Here is a 9,604-nt window from a genome sequence, read left to right on the forward strand (position 1 = left end):
AGAGCCTCCAGAACTGTCGGTGAGGGGCTGCAGGAGCATTCTGGGGCAGGAGAGCCTCCAGGCCCGTGGGTGAGGGGCTGCAGGAGCCCCCGGGCCAGCAGAGCCCCTAGGCCCGTGGGTCAGGGGCTGTAGGTGCACCCCAGGTCGGCGAGATCCCCGGGACACTCGGTGAAGGGCTACAGGACCATTCTGGGGCAGGAGAACCTCCGGGTCTGTGGGTGAGGGGCTGCTGGATACCCCCGGGACCGTCGGTGAGGGTCTGCAGGAGCACAGCAGGGGCAGAGCACCCCCGGGCCCAGCAGTGCTGCCCTGAGGGGGCTGCCAGGCCTTGGGGGTGTGAGGCGAGGGGGCCGTGGAGTCCCTGGGGCGCCCTGAGGGAATCCGGAGGGATTCACAAACCTGAGGAACAGATGGAGCCAGGTCCCCACGGCATGTGGGAGCCATGAGGGGACGGGCTGGCAGCTGCCGGCCTTGGGCCCACAGGGTCACCATTTACTTAAGCAGGGAGTAAAAGAGAGCCAGGGAGGTACCCGGTGCTGGGAGCTGAGAGCAGCCTGGCATAACAAACCTTTCCTGGGAGCTGCAGCTGAGTGAAGCTTACAGAGATGGATTATTTTCACATTACATTTTTCCCAGTCCTCCCCCTGCACCTCGTGAGAGATTCGTCACTGCCAAAGCCCTGTGCTTTCAATGGTGTTTTGACAGCCAAGCCCTGAATAGCGCTCACAACCAGCACTGCTGTGTCCTGCAGAGGTATCTGGGAGAGGAACGGAGCAGTTTCATGTTTCTTTCCTCATTCTTTCTCCTGCAGAGCCATGGAGGTCCCTGCGGAGCTGGCTGGTGGGAAGGACGCTGCTGCATCTCTTCCCAGTATGTCACAGCCAATACCAGTAGAGATCACAGTCGTGAAGGCTCAGGACCTGGTAAAGTTCTGAAAATATCTGTACTAATTTAATAAACAAGGCCAGAGCAATTCTGTATGCACAGGGATCCCCTGTGAGAGCAGCTGGGGGGTGATAAGGCTAAAGGAAGGAGTGGTGGGGGTATCAGAGGTTCAGCAATGCCACGCTGTGGCTTCCTCCTCCCTGCTGAGGAGTTGACACAGAGGAAAAAGCTTGTGAGGCACATAAATTGGGGAACACACCTCCCTAGCAGCAGGCCAGAGATACTGGGGTGAAATGTACCTCCCTGCCTCCTCTAACTGTATGTAAATGGCAGGTTTTTTAAGCAGAACACAGGGAGAATGTGATCAGTGAGGCAAATACCTGTGAAAGGACCTCACCTTGGGAGTAAAGCCAGATTTTCATCCCAGCTCCAGCTGTTTAAATCATATTGAAAGCAGTAGGGTGGCTCTGGTTTTAGAAAGGCAGTGGATCCAGTGCAAGGCTATGAGCTGGTGCCAATGAAACCACCACTGGTGTGATTTCCATGTGATGCACTCAGCTGTCCTTAAAGTATTCCAGAGGCACTGGCATTTGGGAGGGAATGTGGAGGAGAAGCTCAGCTCCTGCTGCAAGCAGAAAAAATGCAAATCCCTGCTTCTGCTCCAGCAGCAGACAGAAAAAGCAATCCAAAAGCACCTGCTTGAGGCTTTTACATTGTAGTATTGAAGTACCTCTTACACTGATAGATTCAGCAAACAGCAGCTTAGGTGAGGTATGAGGTGAGAGGAGGATAAACAATGCTGGGAAGAAAAGACTCATGGATTGATTGCATCTGGAATGTTGCTTTGTGGTTCTGATTGCTCCACCGTGAGAAAGGGCTGTACAGAAGGGAGGGGGGGTTACAAAAGGGCAATAATCACAGCAACTATATGAAAAAAAATCTGGCTGTAAGAATGTGGAATCCACTTCTGGCTATAAGTGTGGAATCTGCTTAATTAGAGGCAATGTAGAGAAGGATGAGAGAGGAGCCTTGGATAATTAATGGTACAGGGAAAGGTTAATTGGATTCTTCTGTTTAGCCATTCATAGGATGTATGCTCAAGGAGACAGTGAGAAGGGCCGAAAATTAAAACCAAGTGAAAGAGATCTCTTTTTGTGTAAGAACCAGCAGGCAACTAATTACCCCAGTGACAGGGAGAGAGGGAGCTGAGGGCGGGTTAGGCATCCCTGTGGCTCAGCACTAAGGAAAAGCTGGGTTTGGGTACAATGGTCCTTGTGTTCAGCCACTTCTCTGTGCATTGAGAACTAAACCGTGTTTCTGCTGCAGGGAGCCCTTTGGTACCTGCTGCCCAGCACTTCCTTTGCTGTGCAGGTGCCAGATGCTGCCCATGTGGGACCCCAGTGCCACATGCTGTACCCTCACTGTCCCTCTCCAGCCCTGTTTAAGCCCCTCTGTTTAGACATTTGAAATTCAAAGTAAAATCTGAATCTCCTCATCTCTGATTAAAGCAAAGTGGTATGAAGGTGGTGTAACAACAAATTGCAGAGCTCCCAAAGAGCTTGCTGGAGCCCTTCCTTTGATTTCATAGAATCATGGAATTGTTTAGGTTGGAAAAGGCTTCTAAGAGCATCAAATCCAACCTTTAACCCAGCACTGCCAAGGCCACCACTAAACCATATTCCCAAGTGCCACATGCACATGTCTTTTGAACACTTGCAGGGATGGGGACTCCCCCACTTCCCTGGGGGGCTTGTTCCAGTGCTTGACCACCCTTACAGTGAAAAAAATTTTCTCTAATATCCAACCTAAACCTCCCCTGGCACAACTCAAGGCTGTTTTCTCTTGTCCATTTCAGGACATTCTGCACTATGTGACATGCACAGGTGTCCTGTGAGCTCATCCCTCTAGCTCAGGAGCTGCTTTCTTAGGAGACAGCAAAGGTCTCAAGCTTCCTGGAAGTACAGAAATATCAGTGGAGTATTTTGGGATTTGTTTTAGATGTGTCTTTCCTGAGGTGAAGCCTGGACCTCTCTATCTCCCCCTGCCACAGCTCCTGATAATCCTTGGGGCATCATGGAGCAGGAAATTTCCCTCCTAAAGATGGGAGGGTGAGGTCCGAGCTCTGCTTCTCTTCCCCATTCCTGTGGTAGAACAGACCCCCACAAGCGAGCCCTATCCTGGTCACTGACCTGAGCTGCTGCCAGAGGAACTCTGATCCTGGGATGCTGCTGCAGACCCAGCTGCTCACTGAGCTCTTTTTTTGACAGAAAACTCTCAAAAGCAACGTGCTGGTTACATTGGTACGTGTGGAGTACAATGGAGAAGTCCTGGGAGACTCCCCCAAGACTGATGTCCTGCCAAGTGGGACAGCAGAATACAACTTCAGCACCAGCTTTGAGTGCAGCCCCGAGGGGCCCAACTCCTTGGATGTCATTGTGCAGAAACCACTGCTCTGTAAGTACCTGGTGCCAGATCTCCCACCCTGGAGCCGGGTGCTGTCGCTGCAGGAGTCACTGCTTCAGGAATAGCACTAAAGCAGCAGCAGTGGGAGGCTCTCAGCACTTCTTGCCCATCTCTGCCAGCTGGAAGAATCCCCTTTCATGTTGGCCGGTGCTCCTTTGGCTTTGCTGTGCTTGTCAGCCTTGGGAGGTGAAGAGGAGCATGTGCCCGAGCTGACACAGACCCTCCCCAGTGCCTGACCTGCTGGTCCAAGGAACTCTGCCAGCTCCTCTCTTTTTATCTCCCTAGTGACTGTGCTAGAAGTGGGGCCAAGGGAGAAGAAAAAACCGGAGAAAATCACTCCTCTTGGCCAAGCTGTGGTGGACCTTCTACCTCTGCTGCAAGGTACAGCATCAAATTCCACAGCCTACATGACCACTCCTTGCTCCCTGGCACTTTTTGATCTCTGCTTATGGACCCCTGACTACAACTTACTTCCTTTTGACAAAGTGACCTTCAGAGCTCTACAAAATCTGACTCGGGGGGGAGAGAGGGTAGCTCAGCATTCAGAGTTAGACCATGATTTTGCCTCATGTAAGGTGTCCCTGCCCATGATAGGGGGCTGGAACAAGATGATCTTTAAGGTCCCTGCCAGCCCAAATCATTCCATGACTATGATTCTTTGCAGAGGGTCTCACTTTAGGCTGCTCTCATTCCTGTTTCTTCCCAGGAGTGCGCTCACTGAAGGTCTTTGCTCCTTTGTATGCAGTGCCTGCCTCCTCATCAGAGAAGCTTCACCCCAAGGCCACGGTATGTGGAATTTGGAACTGTTCCTTTCCTCATTCAGCTCTCTGCTGCTTTTTAATGGGAGGGAGAACATGACTCAGCTGCCTGGCTCATCACGGATGTGGTACAGCCCTATATGTTACAGGCTTGGAGGCCTTTCCCGCTCCCTCTGACGTCTGTCCCTACTTCTCTCTGATAGGTGAAGTCGTGCTGGGAAATGTTAATGTGTGCAGCTACCCAATTGCTCTGCAAAAAATAATAAAGATGGAAAGCACAGTGCTGAAAACCCCCAAAAAGGCAACGGCAGGGTCACCTGCCCAGCTTTATTAGCCTTCCTTTCTGCAGATAAAATGTCTGAGTCCATTATTGTACAAACTGACTGCCTTTCCTGCGAGGCCCTTATTCATTCAGCAGGTTGCAAAGTACCCAGTGACTAAAACAGGGAATGAAGTATGAGGCTGGGAAAATGTGTCCAATTTTGCTCCTGAGCCTGCCTGCAGTGAGCACCGGGAGCGAAGTGGAAGGGTGGGTATCCCATTACCAGCTCTGTGTTTAAGAGGAGTTCACAGTGAGCAAGGTGGGGGGGCACTCATTAGGGAGGACAGGTAATAAATGCTGACCAGCTGGTTTTCCCTCACACACCATCCATCTGGGGCTGGGACAGGTAATTAAAGGCTCTCCACACAGAGCATGGAGATAGGGCAGAGGCAAAGCTGTGGCTGTCTGAATCACCAGGGGAAAAGCATCATTTTCCACCCTTGATGTTCTTTCTCTGTGATTCCTTTCATGAGACCCTGCCTCTTTCTCCACAGCTCATTTTAAGAGACCCCTGGGGCATGTGCCATACCTCAGCTAGGCTGTGCTTTAAACAAACAAATACCACAATTGAGCCAAATTGGTCCTGAAATTCCTTTCCTGTGCTGGGCTGTTTTCTTTTACATCGGAGATGAGGCACAAGATAACATCATACATTCTGGCCTTGGGTTTCTGCTTGTTTCTCCCTAAGTGCAGGCAAGTTATAATTGTCTATTTACTGGCTCTGCTTTATCCTTGTCTCGCAGGGTGGCCTTGAAGTGACAGTGAGCACCAAAGAGCTCCTGCTCTCTGCCACCCAGTTCTCAAGTGGGAACCTCCTGAGCATCACAATGGAGGCAGCTTATTCTGTCCCTGGAGTCTTTACCGTCGAAGGCCAGCAAAACTACATGGCTTGCTTGCAAATACCAGCAGCTGGTGAGGTGAGAATGGTCCAGGCACAGTGACAGGGGGTTTGGCTGGGTTTGGGTTGTTCTCCCACCCCATGGAACAAGTGTCCAGGCACGTGGGGTGCACAGCTCCCGTGCCTGTGCACCAGCAGCCTTTGTTGGCAGGGCTCAGAGTCTCTGTGGCGTGACGTGTTTCTTTAACACAAACAAAGGTCTGTTTGGAAAGATTTGGATTCAAACTGGCAGGGTTTTTTCCACGTGGCTCTTTATTTTTATTCCATTCTTTGCATGCGTGTGGTGGAGTGCATTTTCCAAGCCAGGCACCCTGTACTGTTGCTTTGCTTTGTTATCCCAGCTTGGAGCAGCTGGCTCTTGCTCCTGCTCCTGTTAGAAAGGCAAATCTTTTGTTTCTTGTGTCTCTCTAGAAGGAATTGCTATTGCTCTTCCAGAACGGCATCCTGAAGGCTGATGGTGAAAAAGAACCATTGCCCCGGCCCAAAAACTGGCCCCTTGGTACCATCCTGGCCCCTGGTGCTCTGGCCATACCCAACTCCTTCATTGTTGGTGGGCCCTATGAGGATGAGGATGGAGACCTCACCAGAAGCAAGGTGAGAAAGGACTGGCAGGTTTGGAAGAGAACCAGAAGGGACTGAGAGACTTGATATGAAAGGGAGATGGGTGGTCACTGTGCAGTGTCCAGCACAGAGATGGTTCCCCTGGGACAGCAGGCATGCTGACTCACTGCAGGAGGTATCCCAAGGGAGAATATGGCAGGTCTGGTCCCAGAAAACACCCACACTGGGCTGCTGGGCTGGGAGTTGTGTTATCTCCTGTGAGCCAGGCACTTAACGCTGATGATGTCTGCAGGAAAGGCTGTCAGCCTCTCAGCAGGGCTGGCCTGGCTATGGGCACTTGGACACCTCTGTCTGACTCACATTCCCTCCTGGGGACATTTTTGAGGATGATGCAGGCTGTGGAGTTTGCTGTCCTGGCTTTGACTGCACACTGTTTCTCACAGGACAGGGAATTCAGGAGGCAGGCAGAGAGCACAAAGAGAATCGTGTGGGACACGGAAAGGCGCTGTTACCTGGACGCTGCTGCAGTGGCTGTGTAAGGGACCTGAGGGACCCACCCCAGAACATGCTCAGATGAATGATCTGAGACAGGGAGCAGCAACGTGCAGGTGCTCTTGGACCTCTCTGGGGTCAAACTGTGGCTCTGCCTCACCTCTCATGGCTGCTGGGGCTGTCTCATGGCCACAAGTGTTCACCTGAGCAAGGGAACAGCTCTTGAACTGCCTTGAACTGCTGGCAGCAGCTTTGTTCTGCTGTGCTGAGAGAATATGAATTGGCTGGAGCTGCTGTCTCCAGGCCACAAATGCTCACTCCTGCTGCCAGCAGCTGGGGCTGGGGGCTGGTCCGTCCATGGTTTGAAGGAAGGGGCAGCAGTTATGGTGAGCAGACATGGAGTAGAGTGGTCTCCACAGCTCTCCTCTGAGCTGCTAATTAAGTTTTCACTGAATCCCAAACACATACAAACCTTTCACTCCACGTAGGCACTCTTCATTTGCTTTTTTATTGGGTAAGTGTTGCCTGTAGCAGCTCCCGATCCGCTCAAGATCAGGATGAGTGTTCCATTTATCTTTGAATCCTGCTATTTTCTGGCCTCAGCTGAATCATGCCTGTGCATTTCACAGCCAAATTACTCCTTGTGGGGAAATACTCCCTTCAATCTTGTTTGATTTTTAAAATTCTTTTCCCTACGCATCCATCCACCTGCCTGCTGGTGTCAGAGTCACCAGCCACACTGAATGCAAGCTCAGGATCCACTTGCTCCGTACAATTCAGGATTTATACCAAAGTTAATCACATTCCTTCTTACTCATTTCTGAAGTAACTGAGGGAGAGAAAAAACCTGGTGTGTTGCTCCCACAGTTGTTTTAAAGCTGGCTGTGCCATAAATGCACACAGCAGTGGATAGAGGAGGAAATGTACCCATCCTGCCCCAAATCAGTGTACCCATGGCCAGAGGGTGTTTGCTGAGGGAATAGGGTGAAGCAGACCCAAGAGGGGGCTGCTGGAGCACAAAGGAGGGTGGTGGGGGTCTCCAGCTGGGTTTCTGCATCTCCTCAGTGCATCCTGCATCTGCTTTGTGCCCAGCCTGCAGAAGCGCATTGCCGAGTGCCACTATTGGCCCGTGGAGCTCTGCAAGATGTCCATGGCCTCAGGTGGCAAAGGGAAAACCAGCAAAGCTGACAAGGTAAAAACCAGCAAAGCTGTCAAGGTAAAAGTGGGGTCTGGCCCGTGGAGTAGCATTGCATTATCAGGCATTTTCCTTTTGAGGCCTTTGTGATACCAAAATCATCCCTGAAGCAGCCAAAGTGAGTCAGAGAGCAGGAGGCTTTGTGAAAAATCAGCTTTATAGGGCTGTTAAATGGATGCAGCGTCATATTTTTTCCTTATAGCTCTCACTGATGGACTGTGGTAGCTCAGTGGAAAGGGGACAGGGAGAGGGTACCTTTTAAAATCACAGAATAGTTTGGGTTGGAAGGGACCCCAGACTCCATCTCCTTCCGACTCCATCTCCTTCCAACTCCCTGTGTCGGGCAGGGACAGTTTCCACTAGACCTGTCCAGCCTGGCTTTGAAGAGAATTAGAAGTAATTCACTGAGCTGATCTTTAGCCAATGGGGTTTTGGAAAACCTTGAAGAAGTTCATGCATTCTTTCTCGGGCTGTAGGTAAGTTATGCTTTTGCATCTAAACCAGGGGGGTTGAGCAGAGAAACAGCCCCTTAGAGAATGGTTCTGCTCCTGGCAGCTGGTTGTGTGAGAGCTCCTAATCTATTCCAGGGCAAAGTCATATAAGTTGGTGTAAATCCCTTTCAGCACTCACCAGTGCCAGGATTTTGCAGCTCTGATGATGATTCTTCTCACCAGGCCTCCCACACCTCCTAAGCCATTTGGTTTCTGTCCAACCTGAGATGCACAACTCTGGGAGGATTACCTGGATTTCTAACCACACAGCTGATAATCTTCCAGCTGTATCTCAACAAGACCATCCTGAGGAATAGCAGAGTGCAGGAATTAGAGAGAAAAGCTGCCCCATGGGGATTGGGATAAAATTAATATTCTACATATGGAATGACTCCAGTGTGTTCATCCAGGTTGTCTCGGCTGCGTGCCAGTGACAGAACCACTGGCTCATCAGGTGCATCAGTTTGCTGTGTGGCCTCCTCTTAATGAGATTGGTGACCTTGTTCCCTTAAGGAGAATAACAGTCTGTTCAGGATCTCAGTCCCTTGCTCTGTGTTTCCAGGGAGATGAGGACAAGCAGATTGCCTTCCATGGCGTGGCATATGTCAACATGATGCATTTGCTGTGCCCTGGGGTGAAGCAGATCCGAGGGGCCTTCCGTGTCTTTAGCTACCAGGACAGCGAGGTGTTTGAGAAGGTGAGAGCAGCAGGCTCTGCTCCAGCTCTGCAGCTGGCTTTGCACTGAGGGGTTGGGAGCAGGCAGTGTGGGCAGGGGGGTGTTTGGGAGCAGGCAGTGTGGGCAGAGGGTTATTTGGGAGCAGGCAGCAGGGACAGAGGGTGTTTGGGAGCGGGCAGTGTGGTACTTGGAGCTGGATCTGAACCGTCAGTGCCCTTCTGTTGATGGAGAAAAATAATGATACAAGCTTTTAGGTGCAGATTTCTCCAAGGCAGGGGATTTCTGGGGGGCTGTGAGCAGGTTTGGGGGCTGAGAGAGGCTTTGAATCTCACTTCACTCCCTCCTATGCCAGCATGCTCCACTTTCCCCAGTCTGGAAGATAGGCAAGGGAGCTGTGTTGCTGGGAAGAGCAAACAGTGGCTTTAAAAGGATCGCGTTACCCCCGGCAACCACCAAAAAAGCTGTCACTGGAGCTCTTTCAGCTCTAGCTCACCGAGGTTTATTTGTCTTCTCATTTTTCCCTCTCTGTTACTAAGAGTGACACTTACATCTCCATTTTCCCTCAGTCTATCCCTCCTGGAACAGACCTGAGCTTGTTTCAGGAGGGCAGATGCACAGCCTGGTTTTGCCACCCACGTTCCCTGTGGGGCTGCGGTCCAGGTGCCGGAGCCGGGTGAATTCCAGCCCTTCTCCTGATCCCTGCTCCCACTGGCTGCTGCAGAGCTGGGGTGGACACAAGTGTGTCTGCTGGGTTCTGCTTCCCTGCCATGAATAATGACCCTTTGGCTGCACGGTGCTGCTTGTCCTGTGCCACTTATCTGTCACGAGATACTTTGGGTTGCTTCTTGCTCTAAGGAGTTTCC

The 9,604-nt window shown here is 51.3% G+C and overlaps 1 protein-coding gene across 1 annotated transcript in view; it reads left to right on the top strand.

Annotated features, from left to right (window-relative positions):
• The first annotated feature begins 6 nt into the window (after positions 1 to 6).
• Positions 7 to 9,604, top strand: part of CFAP70 (cilia and flagella associated protein 70) — a 23,448-nt gene continuing 13,850 nt past the window's right edge. Inside the window, exons 1-10 of the mRNA XM_017741286.1 lie at positions 7 to 19; positions 812 to 923; positions 3,153 to 3,339; positions 3,634 to 3,729; positions 4,055 to 4,134; positions 5,172 to 5,345; positions 5,738 to 5,920; positions 6,331 to 6,422; positions 7,445 to 7,571; positions 8,628 to 8,762. Coding sequence (XP_017596775.1) covers positions 816 to 923; positions 3,153 to 3,339; positions 3,634 to 3,729; positions 4,055 to 4,134; positions 5,172 to 5,345; positions 5,738 to 5,920; positions 6,331 to 6,422; positions 7,445 to 7,571; positions 8,628 to 8,762 — 1,182 coding nt within the window. The 5' untranslated portion in view covers positions 7 to 19; positions 812 to 815. The remainder of the gene's footprint in view (positions 20 to 811; positions 924 to 3,152; positions 3,340 to 3,633; positions 3,730 to 4,054; positions 4,135 to 5,171; positions 5,346 to 5,737; positions 5,921 to 6,330; positions 6,423 to 7,444; positions 7,572 to 8,627; positions 8,763 to 9,604) is intronic.

The sequence above is a fragment of the Corvus brachyrhynchos genome, unplaced genomic scaffold (genome assembly GCF_000691975.1).
Source record: "Corvus brachyrhynchos isolate BGI_N302 unplaced genomic scaffold, ASM69197v1 scaffold58, whole genome shotgun sequence".
Taxonomy (NCBI): Eukaryota; Metazoa; Chordata; class Aves; order Passeriformes; family Corvidae; genus Corvus; species Corvus brachyrhynchos.